At 50.4% G+C, this 16,108-nt stretch overlaps 3 gene segments (V, D, J or C); all 3 read left to right on the forward strand.

The window, feature by feature from the left end:
• Nucleotides 1-3,209: 3,209 nt before the first annotated feature.
• Nucleotides 3,210-3,726, forward strand: LOC129086272 (immunoglobulin lambda variable 4-3-like). The segment is given in 2 exon segments: nucleotides 3,210-3,255; nucleotides 3,373-3,726. Coding segments are annotated over 2 exon segments (400 nt in total).
• A 3,684-nt stretch (nucleotides 3,727-7,410) lies between these two features.
• Nucleotides 7,411-11,324, forward strand: LOC129086273 (immunoglobulin lambda variable 3-25-like). The segment is given in 3 exon segments: nucleotides 7,411-7,488; nucleotides 7,645-7,965; nucleotides 11,320-11,324. Coding segments are annotated over 3 exon segments (372 nt in total).
• Nucleotides 11,325-12,466: 1,142 nt separating this feature from the next.
• LOC129086236 (immunoglobulin lambda variable 3-9-like) lies at nucleotides 12,467-13,163 on the forward strand. The segment is given in 2 exon segments: nucleotides 12,467-12,512; nucleotides 12,856-13,163. Coding segments are annotated over 2 exon segments (354 nt in total).
• The last annotated feature ends 2,945 nt before the right edge of the window (nucleotides 13,164-16,108 follow it).

A 16,108-nucleotide genomic window follows, 5' to 3' on the forward strand; every position in this document is an offset into this window, starting at 1 on the left:
AATTTGAGCTTGAACACTAGCTAACATATGCCCATCAGCAGAACATTTTTCAAATGGTACCAGGACACGATGCTATTGGTACCGTGGCTCGGTTGGTGTGCTCACTGCCCAGCAACGGAGGGGGCTCTGGCTGGCAGCTCACACGGGTGGCTTTCTCTGGGGAGGTGCGTGTGCATCTCTGAAGACTGAAGTCGCCTTGCGAAGAGGGGCCTGGGAGCTGCCCGCTCCCTACTGTAGCCAGTGACTGACGAGTGCGGGGGTACACAAGCCCTGATCTGTTCACCTTGAAGGCATCACCCCTAATGGTGCGGAACATCCGCTCCAGAGCTGCTGACAGGGTCAGGCCGCTTAGCTTCTTACCTTCCTTACCCAGCCTCCCAGACTCCCCTTTGGTTTCTCTTAAGGACACTCTCCAAGAAATCACATGGGCCCACATCCCTCCCTCAGGCTCTGCCCTGGTTTTCCATAGCCAAGACCATCACATGCAGCATATTGTATATAGTCTTTCAGAAACAGCTGAGGTAAATATCACTGCTGCAGTCTTTATTTTTTTAATTTAAGATTTTTTTATTTTTAGAGAGGCGGGGGAGAAAGAGAGGGAGAGAAACATTGATGCAGGAGAGAAGCATCGATCAGTTGTATCTTGCACGAGCCCCAACTGGGGAGCGAACCTGCAGCCCAGGCAGTTGCCCTGACCTGGAATTGAACTGGTGGCCCAGCCAACTGAGCCACAAAGGTCAGGCCTCACTGCCTTATTCTTTGTAAGGCTACATTTCAACAGGAATAAAATAAAATATTAAAATATTGATATATTTTACCTGATTTTATACAAAGTCTTTCAAATCGTATGGGTATTTCAGAACTACAGCACATCTCTACTGGAACAACCATACATCATTCTCAACAGCTGCATGTGGCTTGTCGCCGACATATTGGATAAAACAAGTCGGAGGAGGTGTCCTTGGGTAACTACCCCTGCAGTGCATACTCAAAGCCACCAGGGAAAAGGAGGGATCCAAGAAGCATATGACGCACTAGGGAGGAATGGCTGCTTCAATTTCCACCCAAACCAGGGATACTGAGGGCGCATAAACCCAAGGGGATTTTTATAACGTGTTTCTACAATACTGCCTTTCAAAAGACACAATGTTTTTTGTCTGTTTTTTAATATTATTATTATTTTTTTAATTTATTTACTTTTTAAATACATTTTTCTCTGCCTCCCCCCCACCTCTTTCCCTTGCCCCCTCCCTCCTTCCTTCCCTCAGCTCTTCCCCTTTGGTTTTGTCCATGAGTCCTTGCTATATGTTCCTTGACTTTCCCCTTCCCTTACCTTTCCCTGCCCCCCACCTTCCCTCTTGTCTCTGTTGATTTATTTTCCTTTCAGTGTTGCTGGTCATATTTTCCTTGCATCTTTGCATTGTTGGTTAGGTTCCGCTTATAGGTGAGATCATATGGTATTTGTTAAAAGACACAATGTTAAAGATAACTACAATTTTAAACATGAAACTTAGACATCACACACTTTTTTTGTTATTAGTGTAATGACTGACATGGCCTATGTTAATTTTTGTAAATATTGGTACAAAAATTCTATTCAGTGGAAAAATCATTTGCATACATATTACACAAGTCATAAAGTGGTGTTTCATGCAGAAATTTAGGCAGAAGGAGATTCATAAGCTTTCTTTGTTTGTTTTTAACGTTGGAAGGTTGGCTGTTCTCGACAAAGGGATATATTTGCCTAACTCAGAGGCAGAGATCATGTTTTCAAAGTGAAATCTCTCAGGGTGGCATTAACAGTTCCCCCCCCCCCATGTTGTTGGAAGACCCCCAGCACAAGGGTGAGGAGTGGCCTGCGGGAGGGGCCGGCGGGGCCCCATGAGGGACCCTGAGGTGTGAGTGTGAGGAGAGGAAGCCCCAGGGTGGGAGGGGCAGAGAGGAGCTGCGGGTGTCCCCTCCGCGGGGAACAGCAGGGGGCATGTCTGCGGCACCAGGCCCTGGTCTCCTCTCAGTTTTTCTCTTTAGCCCAGACTCTAAGGAGTGAGTCAGGGGGTCAGTCTGTCTGTGCACATGTGTTACTGTAGTGCTTCACACATCATTCCATGTACAACACCTTTAGCATTTTGTAACTGAATTACTGTCATTATATTCTCAGTGGTACTGGATTTGAAAACAAATACATTTGTTTGAGATATTAGGTAACAATTCACCTTGCAAATCATATTTATGAATATTTTTAAAGGGTTGTCTCCCTATTATAACAGTCTTCCAACTGCAATGGCCTTGGCAATGTTAGACACGGACTTCATAACTGCTTCTCATGAGGATCCCAACCTGATTCCCCACGTCTCGTTGTGTTGTCGGCCATGGAGGGAGCAGAGGAAGGGTCCCCACCTCTGTGCACAGACAGGCCCGTGTTTCCCTGGGAAACACAGATTCCAACACCGTGAAGACCTGAGCGCTCCTCAGACCAGACGCAGGGAGGATGGAGGACCTGCATACAGAAGTCAGGGCTGTGACTCAGGGACTTGGGAGGCCTGGGGCCTGGATGGGAAGGAGGAGGAGGGTCAGGGACATGGAGAGGGCCGGGCAGGGAGGGGATTCAAAGGCTAGGCTCCGAGGTCGATCTGCTGCATTAGAGTCTTGACTCATCAACACTGTCTCGTGGACTCTGGGAAAATTAATAACCTCACCAGGACGGCTCCCTCCTCATTAGACAACACCTTCAGCGGAAGGATCATGTTGGATTATGATGTCAGATGAGGGTGTGCATGTAAAACACTCACCAAGGGCCTAGAACCTATTAAGGGCTCAAAAGCAATCAAAAGGTTGAGCTAGTTCACAGAGAGGATGACATTTATCCTGGAGGCACTAGGGGGCACTGTGGGTCTTGCCTTGGGAACTCTGATAGGTCCAAGTCCCCTGGGCTGTGCTCTGTGCAAAGGGTGTGACGGCTGCTCCTTTGGAGACACTTTTATTGGGTAAAATCAACTCTTAATGATGAAACCGACACCTGGGTGTTCTTCTGACCTCAGGGAATTACCACGAGAAGGCAGTTAGGCTTGGGGTTGAGACAGGAACTGAGACAGATTTGCATCTGGGCTCCTCCCCCTTGAGCTGCAAGAAGAGAGGATAAGACAGGAGCTTGGAGAGGCCAGGGCCAGCTGGGCAGCCTCGGGGCAGAGCTCCTGGAAGCCACTGCCGCCATGGACTGGGTTCCCTTCTACCTCCTGCCCCTGGTTTTCTCCACAGGTCAGAGCATCCTGGGCACTCAGGGGTCCCACTGCCCAAGTTTCCCTACAAGCACAGTCCCGAGCATCTGTCCCATCTGAGTACATTTGGCATCATCCCCGTGTTTTGTGTTTGCAGGTCTCTGTGATGATTCTGTGCTGACCCAGCCATCGTCTGCCTCTGCCTCCCTGGGAGCCTCGGCCACACTCACCTGCACCCTGAGCGGGGAGTACAGCACCTACACCATTCGCTGGTATCAACAGAGACCAGGAAAGGGCCCTCGGTACTTGATGTACATTAAGAGTGATGGAAGTCACAGGAAGGGGGGACGGGATCCCCGACCGCTTCTCGGGCTCCAGCTCTGGAGCGGACCGCTACTTAACCATCTCCAACCTCCAGCCTGAGGACGAGGCTGAGTATGTCTGTGGTGAGAGCCACACACAGGACGGCCTGTTCACAGAAGCCACAGTGACACAGACAAAAGGGAAGTGAGGCCCAAACCCCCTCCCCCCTTGTATCACCCTGTACTCCCTCACCAAGACACCACTAGGGAAAGTCAGCTATGGTCATAATTTAGGTCACTTTACAAAACAGTGTTCTGTTTCCTCCAACACAGGTCTGTAGGCAGGAAGCTGGGAGACCAGCCCAGCCCAGACAGGAACATGACCCCGAGAGAGTGGCTGGGCTGAGATGACCACATTCCCAAGAGCCATCAGGCCCTTTGCTCCCATCTTGGGGCTCTGCTCAGGGAAGGGACACAGATCATGGCGTTCCAGAGTCGTCTGAGCAAGTGTCTTGAGTTAGACACACCGTGGGGTGAAGCAGGGGTCCTGTCAGGACTGAGGTTTGGCAGGAAGCATTTGTCCCTCAATGGACACACGAGAGAGGCCAGGCCCCATGTCAAGAAGAGAGCTGAGTCCAGTAGGGAAGCGCATGCACGTGGGGAGGCCTTTGGCCAGATCAGCGTGGAGCACGGCCCGGGCCCTCCAGCTGTGCCAGATCCTCGGCCTGTGGTGCCAAGAAAGGCACCAATTATGCCCTGAGGACTTTTCTAGGGACAGGGCAGGACGATGTCCACTGGGATGGGGGGATGGGAATGCTGAGGGGGAGGATATGTTGCAACCTCTTAACTCCAGTCTCTGCCCTGTGGGTCACTTACCTCGGCTACATTTGTAGGGTCTTGGAGACAGGCGAGTGGATGGGTTGTTATTGTGGTAACTTATTAGGAAATGGACATACCAGTATCTCTCACACATGCTGACACCATAGAATCAACCTGGAGCAGCTGCGTGGACCAAAGTAATTTGGTTCCTGATCACAGGCAGGTGAGCGGCAAGGCTGGGCGCTGGCCTGTGCAGATTCAGGCCGATCCTGTCTCGTGACTGAGGGGTTCATATCAGGATGCCAGCTTGGGGTCTCCAGACTGGGCGTCACATAGTGTTGCTGTTACATCAGGGGAGTAACTGAAGCCTGCTGATCTGCTGACAGTAAATCAGGGGGCAGCAGACCCAGGTCCCCGGGCCTGCCCTTGGGGCAGCTGGAGTGAAAGTGGCTGAGCCTGGGACAGGCAGGCTGGGCCGAAAGCGAGAGTGTGAGGGGGGGAGCTGTGTCCTTCCCTCTGCATGTTCTACGTCTCTCAGACTGTCACTCTCGGTGTCTGTGTCTGTCTCTGTCTGTCTGTCACTCTTGTGAAATCTCAGTTTCTCCGTCTTAATCCCATTCTCTTTCATTCCTCCAGTGCATCTTATCCTGCCTTGTTGATCCTTTGTCATGGCTCCCTTCTCTAGTCTCTTCCTGTTCCCTGTTGCGTGTGTGCATCTGTCTCGGTCTGTCGGGTTTCCTTCCCTCAGTGACTTCTGATGGGAAGCATGTTCACAGGTGCTTATTTTTGCATATGCATCTTTTTATTTTTTTGGTGAAGTGTTTGATCAAATGTTTGCATATTTTAAAAATTTGGATCCTCCTGCTTCTGTTTGTGATGTGAGTGCGTGTGCTTGTGAATCTGTGCTTATTTATTCATTCATTCATTCATTTTGCTCACCCCAGGACATTTTATTTTAATTGCTTTTAGGCACAGACAAAGGGAGAGAGAACATGGGTGATACAGAAGCATCAATGTGAAAGAGGAACATTGATAGGTTGCCTCCTGTACGCACCCAGACCGGAGATTGACCCAAAATCTTTGAGTTTCAGGGCAACACTCCAACCAACTGAGCCGCACTGACCATGGCTATCCATTTTTATTCCACATGTAGGTTCATGTATCCACCACAGCAGTCAAGACGCAAAGCCATTCCATCCACATGGACTCTTCATGTTTCCCTTTTTTATCATCTACTTCCTCCCACCCACACCGTCCCCTTCCCCTCTGCCCTGCAACCATCTGTTGCTTCTTCATTTTTAAAATTGTGTTATTTGGAAAGTTATGTATCAATAAAATCCTACAGTATGTAACCTTTTGTGATCGGTATCATTCATTCATCATATTTCCTCATAGACTTGTCAATGGTCTTGTGTGTATCAATAGTCCATTTTTTATGGCTGAATAGTATTCTGTGATTCCCATGTACCGAAGTCTGTTTAACCATCACCCCGCAAGGACATCTGGATTGTTTTCAGTTTGGGGCTCTTATGTGTAAGGGCGCTGTTATGAACTAAACCTTTCTGTCTCCAAAATTTGTATGTTGAAGTCCTAACACCCAACATAGCTGTATTTGGAGATGGAGACTCTGAGGAAATAACAGAGGCAAAATGATATGTTATGGGTGGAGGTCTGGCCTGAGGGGATCAATAACCAGAGCCTGCCTGTCTCTCTTTCTGTCTTTCTCTCACTTTCTGTAGCTCTGAGTTCTAACTTTAAGCAACTCAGTGCTCCTTGATTAACATGGCCTGAGCTGAATAGACAGGTGCTGTGGACATTCCTGAATGGGTTGTTATGTAAAGGTAAGTTTTTATTTTTATGAAATAAATGCCCAATGATGCAGAGACTAGGTCGGATGGTAATCACATGTTCAGTTTTATACTCACCGCACGACAGTTTTTCCATTGCGGCTCTGCCATTCTGCATTCGTACCGGCAAAGAGTGAGCAACCGACTTCTTGCTGCCTGAGCAGAGTTCGGTGTTGCCCATCTTTTTGCTTCACTCCAGCTCATCTATCTGACAGCTCTGCTGGTATCTCATTTTGTTTTAATTTACCTTCCTTGTGGCTACTGATGAATATTTTTTGTGTGCTTTTTTTGGCACCTATATATTTTCCCATCTACTGTCCATTTGCATCATTTGCCCAATTCAAAGAATATCTTTATTTTGTTTATTTTTTTTAATTTTTAAATTGATCTGAGAGGAACGTCCATCTGTCCCCTCCCCATCCGTTCATGCGTCGGCCGACTCCCGCCTGTCTGTGCCCCAGCCAGGGAGCTGATCAGGATCCCCGGTGCATTTGGACGATGCTCAACCGACCAAACAACCTGGCCAGGGCTCTTTGCTTTCCGTATTAATTAGTTTTGAAACTTTATACGCATACTTCCTTGATGGATTGGTAGTGGCAATTATTTTCTCCCACTTTACTGTTTATTTTAAAGTAACTCCATAAAAGAGCCACTTATACAACAAAGTTTTTAATTTTAAAGGATTCCCATTTATCTTTTTCTTTTTTTTTCTTTTTTACATATTAAGGGTTTCTATAAAGTCTAAGAATTCTTGCCAAGACCGAGATGCAGAAGATATTTCCTTTTTTTTTTATAAAATATAATAAAAATTCCCCCAGAGACACATGAGCAATTTCACTGTGTCCTCGAGGAAATTCTGGGTTCTCACACCGGCCTGACCACTGTCCCTACCAGCCCCTGTCTCCAGCCCTCCCACTCCACACCAGTGGGTGATCTCATCCCTGGAGGACGGAGGCCTCTCCCCAGCCCGCAGAGGAGACCCGGGGCTCAGCCTGAGGTGCGGGTGCAGGGGCCAGGTCCAGGGGTCAGCACTGTCTCACCAACACCACAGAGAGCTCTGAGCGACCTGGGTACAGACCGAGGTACAAACTTAAACCCTCCATTGACTCCAGCTGCTCTCTGCCCAATGGATGCCACTCAGCAAGGCCACAAGAGGAAGGAAGTCAATTTGCATATGGAGCCCCTTTTACAGGATAAGAGAGGCCCTGAAGCCAAAACCTCAGGTGCGGGTCAGAGGAAGATCCTGGGGCGCCTCCACCATGGCCTGGATGCCTCTCCTGCTCCCCCTTCTCGCTCTCTGCACAGGTGCTGCCCCCAGGCCCTGCCTGCTGCTCAGCCTCAACAGGACCTTGAGCTGCGACTGCCCCAAACCTCAATCGCAACCCTGACACAGACTTAATGTGGGTCCTTGTGGGAACGGGCCCTTCGTTCTCAATTTCCCTCTCTCCTCTCCCCTTGCAGGTTCTGTGGTTTCCCTTGAGTTGACACAGACGCCCTCAGTGTCTGTGGCCCTGGGACAGACGGCCACAATCACGTGCCAGGCAGATGAGGAAGTATATGCTATGTTCTGGTACCAGCAGAAGCCCGGCCAGGCCCCTGTGCTGGTCATCTATAGCGACAGCAGCAGGCCCTCAGGGATCCCTGACCGATTCTCAGGCTCCAGCTCGGGGAACACGGCCACGCTGACCATCAGCGGGGCCCAGGCCCAGGACGAGGCGGACTATTACTGTCAGGTGTGGGATGCGACTGATGATGCTCACAGTGACACAGGCAGACGGGGAAGTGAGACACAAACCCTTCTCCTGCCAGTGTCACTGTCTCCTCCAGTCCCCGAGGACCGTAGAGGAAACTGGTCTCCAGATCGGAGCTCCCAAGGCCGCCCCACCTCCCAGCCCTCAGGCGGCTCTGAAGGGGGCGGGGGGGGGGGTCAGGGGTGAACTCGGAGCTGGCTGATTCCCTTTAAGGATGGAGACAGTGGAGCAATATCCCTAAAAGAGAAGCTTTTAAAAATACAAGTCCTTTAAAAAAAACAGTTGACTTTGAATTACTTATGCAGTGAAAACATCTTTCCATAATGAATGTAAAATAAAGCTTTTTCAAAAATCAAAAAACATACAGAATTGGTCACCAACAGAACCTCAACACAAAATAGTAACATCCCCCCTCGGACAGAAGGATAGTGATTCCTGTTAGAAATGGGAATCCTCAGAGAGAAATGGGAAGCCTCAGAAATGGTCATGATAGGAAAGCTATAGAAACATCTGCCTTATGTTAAGTCCATAAAATTAACTGCGTGTAAATAAAAGGTCACTAACAATACGCAGTGTTTTTTAATGATAGTCCAAATTAAACAGGTGACAATGATGGCACAGAAGCTGGGGGCGAGGGAAAGGCGGGTGCCGATAGTCTCGTCCTCTCTGTGAAGGGACACAGCATCCCTGGGAGATGGGCCTTGATACAGTGGGTTAGTGCTGTGACCGCAGAGCTGCCAGTAACACAAATGCTTTAAAAACAGTTATAGCTAATAAGGTGTGTTCGCTCAGGTTTCCACAGATAGAGAAATTATAACACGTGGATACAAGTACAGCTATAGGTGTAGAAGGGATATGGATATAGAGAGATACAGATGTGTCCTCTATGCAGAAAGGCTTCCATATGCTGCACAGCTGAGGCACTGAGGTAGATAGGTAGATGGATAGATAGATAGCAGATTGGGAGGGATTGGCTCATGCAACTCTCGGACTAGCATGTGTAGAATCTGTCGGCGAGCAGGAGGCTGGATATTCCAGGAAGAGTGGATGTTTTTGTGCTGACCCCAAATTCCTGGACACATTAAGTGAGAACATGAAGACAATGTCAGTAGCCAAAGCAAATTTCTAGATTAAAGAAAGCACTGCCTCATTTCCATACCTTCCATCATAGGTACACTCACCTGTGAGGGAGGGATTGTGCGCAGGTACCAGCAAAGTAATGACTTTGAACACTTACATTCAAGGTGATCCTGGCATTTGAGACTCCAGAATGTGCCTGCGGGACGAGACAGATGTGCGACAGCCTGTGCATGACTCCTCACTGCGACACCGGAAGGAGCAGAGAGGGGGACAGAGGGTCCTGGGGACAGAGCGTCCTCGGGTCAGGAGAGCCTGTGCTGCCTGGGGACTGAGAAAGGCTCCCAGGAATAGAGTCAGACCCTAAGGGGAAGGAAGCTCCTAACCACAACATTGTCAAGTTCCTAAAGCCAGCGGGGACGGGATAATTGTAAGAGCTCAGAGAGAGGAGACCCGTCCAGAGAGAGGACGAAGCAGAGGGGTCAGGACAGGTGTCTCCCTGGAAACAAGGCAGACGATGGGAGAGGGGAGCAACGTCTCTCGACAACCAAAAACAAAACAACGGGAAACAGCAACGGACACCTGTCCACTTTTCAGACTTCACCCAGTGAAAATATCTATCAAAAAAGGAAAAATAATACTTTCTCAGATAATACAAAATTTTGCAGAACTGATCGCCTGCGGACGCTCAGTACCAGAAAAAAACAACAGAGGATACACCATGGACAGAGAGAAATGGGAATCCACACAAAGGAATGAAAGGCAGCAGATTCGGAGACTATAGAAATAAATAGAGAAACTTTTTGTCATTTTAAACTCTATAAAACATATCACTAATGCAAAAACACCAAATGATATATGTTGTGGATCATGATGTATGTTAAAGCAAAGACATGGCAATGTTACCTCAAAGGTTAAGAGGAAGAAGAGCACATTATGATAAGCTGACATGTCTCATTCAAAGCTAGTTCAGGTCCAATGTGACATCTTCCCACAGGTAGGTAACTTGGGCAGCAGGAGCGATGTGTTGTCAGAATTCTCAGGATCACAAGAGAAGCTCCCATGTGACTTCCTGTGCAAACTGAATGGGAAGCAGCAGCCCCTGCATAGTGACAGTCTTTGTGTCTCTTCTGCCCACTCTCCTCGCTGACAGAAGGCAGTAGTCACAAGGCAGTGGCTCCTCCTCCCCCGGATCCTCCTTCAGCTGCTCTGACTCCTGGGCCAGGCATGTGCTCAGCGTGACATCCAATCCTGCACCGCATCCCTCAGTGTTACAGTACACGTCACAGTGGACTGGCCTGGTTTGGTATCATAAACACCTTAGTCTCTAACTGTCCTTCACCCTCAGACATACCAGACCCTCCCCACAGGGCACTGACCCTGCTGTCCCCGCACTCACTGCTTCCTCCTGGTTCCTCTTCCCGTCCGGACGGCAGCTCCAGGGTTTCCTCCAGAGACACCCCTCCAATCTCTCCCCACGTAATGCCTACATGTGTTTTTTTGTCTGATATCAACTAACCATCTGCACATCAACAACTGCACAATAATTTCCCTAAAATTATTTTCCTTAATTGAGGGATAGATTTGTACTCCTTTTTTTCTGCACCTTCCAGGATTTCTTTTAATGCAAATGCATACCAGACCATCAGACACATGAATAGATAGGAGATTTTTTTGCCAGGAGAAGTCTGCAGTCAGGTGGTTGTTCTGCAGATACACCCCTATTCCATGAAGTCCAAGGTCTTTCTCACTTTCCGTCCCGCCAGCCCTGCTGTGGAGGCTCTGCTTTCATCCTCGTCGCAGACAGACCTCAGGATGGCTGCCGCAGCTCCGGCCATCTCACCCAGGCTCAACGGGAGGGTGCAGCACAAATCTAGTCTCTTTCTTGGAAGAGCAAAACTTCCTTGGATGGAAGCCCAACTGTCTGACACACTTATGGGTCAATACTGTGCAACAAGGTCTATTCTGGTCCAGAGAAACTGGAGAAGAGCAATCGTCTGGCTTTTAAATGAGTATAGCAGACAAGGTACAAGTAGAGGTTGGCGGTGACCATCAGCAGTGTCACAAAGGCAAGTGTGCTTGCTGTGCTCCCACCCACACAAGGGAAACTCTGAGACAGGGACTGAGTCCTGTTCACACCGATGTCCCAGGATGGAGTGTCAGCCAGACACAGAGGCTCTGAGTCGTTGTTTGTTGGTGAGTGCTCTCCCGTCCGGGATGGGGAGCAGTGTCCTCTACTGTCCTATTTAGACTCTCCACCAGGGGCCAGCACCAGTGAGAGTCAGTCCCTGTGTCCTGTGTCCCTCAGTCTGAGCCCCAGAACCCACAGCCCCGAGATAGGTGCATGATGCTTTGGGTGGGTCCCTCCGCCTCCCCTTCTCCTCCAAATGAACCTGTTCACACCATTATGGGTTTCCTGACCCCAGCATGCCTGGTCTTGAGAGAGGCAGGGGATATGTAGAGAACAGCAATTTCCGGCCGTGGGGCCAGCAGTCGGTGAATCAGGGAAATACCTCCTGAGCAGTAGGTTCAGAGTCGGCATCTGGACAAGAGGACACACCTGCTCCTCCAGCAGCCAGTGTGGAGAGGCCACCAGGGGGCAGCAGAGACCACCTGGCAAAGCCTCCTGGAGTCTGAGGTCCCTGAGCAGGAATTCTAACAGGCAGGGGGATTGTTGACTACCACTTAAAAGCTGCAGAAAAAGTAGTAAGTTTTCTACAGTCTCACCTTTGACACTGCTGTTACATTCTGGCTCTGAGTCTCTCAGATTTGGTCCTTGGACAGTTTGCCTCATTTTCTGTCACAAGTCTGGCAATTCATTCCTGTCTAGCCACCCCATTCATGCTAAAACTCTGTAACTGTCAAATCTTTTCAAGCAGGGGCGCTGTCCCTGGCACTAACTCACACCAGGGACACTGGGGCATCGATAACCTGTCTCAGGAGTCCTCAGCTAGTACAGAAACTTACAGAAACTCAATGAGTCTTAAAAATTCCAAGTGCCTTTAGCAAGGTGCAATTTTTATTGAGGCTCTGACCCCCTCAGACTGTGACTGGGGTGGGACATTGCTGGGTCCTCAGGCTCCCATCATCACAGTTAACGCTCTGTAATGGGTTTAGATCATGCAGACAGATGTGACTTCTGAGTTGGGCAGTGGGCAGAGCAGCCCAAGAGTGAAGTCATGGCATAGCCCGGGGTGGAGATGTCAGCCCCTTGCTGTGGCACCTGGGGATGAACCAGAGATCCCTGGGCTGTGGCTCCTGTCTGCAGGGACCATCCCTCCCTTTTCCGTGACCCTGGGTCTTACCCAGTCTCAGGACCACAAGCTCCTCAGGCAGCCCCTGAGCCCCGGCTGATTTGCATGCCCAGCAGCTGCCTCCCCAGCAAGGGGATAAGAGAGGCCCGGGAGGAGCCCTGCCCAGCTCGGGCTCAGGGCGCAGAAGCGGGCACCTCCGCCATGGCCTGGACCCCTCTCCTCCTCGGCCTCCTTGCTCACTGCGCAGGTGCTGCGCCCAGGCTCCCACCCACCCCAGCCCGGGGATCTGGAGAAGCTGGACCCTGACTCAGCTTAGCAGGGCGCTGCCTGCGGGGACAGAATGCTCATGACCCTGCTGCTGCCTGAGGGGCTGGTGGGGCTGCACTTCCCTTGTGCTCACGGGCTCTGAGGGGTCCTCTCATTGTTCACGGGTGCCGTCCACCAGCCAGACCCACAGGCCGCTGAGGCCAAGACTGATAAAATGGGGAGCTTTGGGGGCCCAGAGACTGCCGAGAGCTCAGTCAGGCAGGAGGGGGTTTCCATGTGTTGAGCCATCAGCTGGAATCCAACCTTTCCTTTGTCCCTTGCAGGCTCTGCGGCCTCCTATGTTTTGACGCAGCCGTCCTCGGCTTCTGTGAACCTGGGACAGACGGCCAGGATCACCTGTGGGGGAATCAACGTTGGAAGTAAAAATGTTAAGTGGTTCCAGCAGAAGCCCGGCCAGGCCCCTGTGCTGGTCATCTATGAGAGCAGCAGCCGGCCCTCAGGGATCCCTGACCGATTCTCAGGCTCCAACTCGGGGAACACGGCCACCCTGACCATCAGCGGGGTCCAGGCCCAGGACGAGGCGGACTATTTCTGTGGTGCAGCTGAGGGCAGTGGGAGCAGCTGGCATTAACTCACGGTGACAGCCACAGATGGGGAAGTAAGACAAAAACCACTGACTGTGTCACACTCTCCTCTGGCCCCACAAGGACTGTTATCAAAGCAAAAGAGGGGTATAGTCCAGGTCCCGTTTCCCAGGTCTCCAATTGGCCCCTCCTCCCAGCCCCAGGCAGCTGTGCAGAGGGTGGGACAGAAATGGATTCAGGCCTGCAGGACCCGGCTGGCCTGCTGTGCCTGTGCCTCGGCATCATTTCCGGAAAGAGGGCCTATCAAGAGGACAAACTGCCCATGTCCTGTGTACACAAGTAGTGGTCCTTGAATTTCTACATCATGGTGACCAGACCCACTCCTTCGTGAAATGTTCTGGATTAATCCACAGAGGCTGCCAGCTCAGCTGAGCTCCTAAGGCCCCAGGCTCTGGGGCCACCCCGGACTCTGAATGGAGCCAACTAGTGTAGTGGACCCTGTGAGATCCCCTGAGGCTCCCAGTCAGGCCCGACCCTCCAGCCCACCGCAGCCAGATGCCCCTGGCTGGCCTCAGCTCGGCCCTCCCAGGAGGCCGGAAGCAATGTGGACATCACATTGGGCGGAGCAGGTTAAATGGATGGCATGTCCTTGTCCGGGTGGAGGTGAGAAAGAATGTCACTGCCCTGCAGTACCAAATCTTAGCCCAGAGGAGGTGATGGGGAGGGAGCTCCATGACCAGAACCTCACTGGGGAGGACTGGCTGCTCTACTTTCCACCTGGACCAGGAATATCAAGACCAGAGTGAGGGAATTCTTATATCACGTGTCTGCACTACTTCCATTCTCAAAGACCAGATATTAAATACAACTACAACATAAAAGACGATTCTAAGTCATCGAGCACATTTTTATTATTAGTGTAATGAATAACATAGTTTGCATATATTTGTAAATAGTTATTGATACAAGAAACCCTTTCAGTGGGCAGATCAATTCCATAAACCTCATAACAAGCCATTAGGGTACATTTTGAGTGCGATTTAGAGGGAAAGAGGATAATAAGATGTATTTTATTGACGTGTGATCTCCTGTTATTCTCCACAAAGGGATATATTTGCCTAACTCACAAGCACAGATTATGTTTTCAAGGTGAAATTTCCCAGGCTGGCACTAACAGGTTCCCCCCCCATGTTGTTGGAAGACCCCCAGCACAGGGGTGAGGAGTGGCCTGCGGGAGGGGCCGGCGGGGCCCCATGAGGGACCCTGAGGTGTGAGTGTGAGGAGAGGAAGCCCCAGGGTGGGAGGGGCAGAGAGGAGCTGCGGGTGTCCCCTGGGCAGGGAATAGCGGCGGGCGTGACTGCGGCACCAGGCCCTGACACGGAGGTCTCCTCTCGATTATCTCTCAGGCAAACTCTGAGGAGTGCATCAGGGGGTCTGTCTGTCTGCCCACAGGTGTCACCGTAGTGCTTCACACATCATTCCCATGCACAACGCCTCCAGCATTTCCCAAGTGAATTTGTTTCATCGATTCCTAAGCAATATTGGCCTCAAAGCAAATACATTTGTTCAGAATATTAAGTGAAACACGCTTTCCTGCTAATGATGTTCCATAAAATTAAAAGATTTCTTTTCCAGCAGTGACAGTTGTACAAACTCAGTGGCCTTGACAATGTTACAAAAGAATCCTGATCTGTCACAAGGAGCCTCACCAGTAACCAGATTCCCGGTGTCCTGCTGGCATATGACCCTGTCCTGTCTGCCAGGCAGGGAGCAGAGGGAGTGTCCCCATCTCTGTTCACAGACAGTCCCGTGTTCACTGGGTAACACAGGTTTCAACACCGTGAAGATCTGAGTTCTTTTTAGAACGGACTCAGAAAGAATAGAGGGCAGTACACCTGGCTACAGAAGGCAGGGCTGTGACTCAGGGACTGGGAAGGCCTGGGGCGGGGGAGGAAGGGGACAAGGGACATGGAGAGGGGCCGAGCAGGGATGGCGCAGAAAGTTCAGGCTCTGAGGTCAGCCTCCTGAATTGGACTCTTGACTCATCATCACTGCCAGGGGGACTCTGGGAAAATCATAACCTCGCAATGAGGGCTCCCTGCTCATCGGAGAGGAGGAGGGGCTGGGCCTTCAGCACAGGGATGATGTGGGCGTTATGATGCCAGGCGTGGGGTGCGTGCAAAACACTCATCAAGTGTCAACATTGACTGAGGACTCAAAAGCCGTCATTCTGATAAACTAGCTACACATGTAGGACTGTAACCGAACCGAACACAGGTCCGGCTGCTTACCACTTTGAAAGACACACCTGGAGAGCCAGATGCTGATGTAAAAAGGAAAGTGGTTCATTCAGATGCCGGCCATCTGGAAGGTGGTGGACCCATGTCTCAAAACCCACCTCCATGTCTCAGTGGGGACAGAGGTTTTTATAAGGAAGAAGAGGGGAACAGAAACAGGATATGAAGGGAGGGGATTAAAAAGTTCTCCGCATGCAAATGAGCACAGTCCATTCCAATGAGGCAAATGACGATCCGTTGCGATCCTGGTTTAGCCATCCTGGCTTCACCTCACCCTGACCACGTCAACCTAACTCCACGGGTGAAGGTCAGCAAATCTCCCAAAGCTGAGAGTCTTTATCTTTTGAAGTTAGTTCCTACGATTCTTATACAAACATGCTGTTTATCGAAAAGTTTCATATTAGTAAGAGTCAGCATTTGCAGAAACAATGTCAAAAGAACGGGGCCAGGGAGTGGTGGTAGAGTTCCACTGTTTCACAATTCCCACTGATGCAGAATGACATTCACCCTGGGGGCACCAGGGGGCACTGTGGGCCTTGCCTTGGGAACTCTGATAGGTCCAAGTCTCTGGACTGTGCTCTGTGCAAAGGGTGTGACTGATGCTCCTTTGAAGATATTTTTATTGGGTAAAATCAACACTTAACGATGAAACCAAAACCTGGGCCTTCTTCTGACATCAGGGAATTAACCACAAG

The sequence above is a fragment of the Pteronotus mesoamericanus genome, unplaced genomic scaffold (assembly GCF_021234165.1).
Source record: "Pteronotus mesoamericanus isolate MK-2021 breed Mesoamerican mustached bat unplaced genomic scaffold, CSHL_Meso_final scaffold_371, whole genome shotgun sequence".
Taxonomy (NCBI): domain Eukaryota; kingdom Metazoa; phylum Chordata; class Mammalia; order Chiroptera; family Mormoopidae; genus Pteronotus; species Pteronotus mesoamericanus.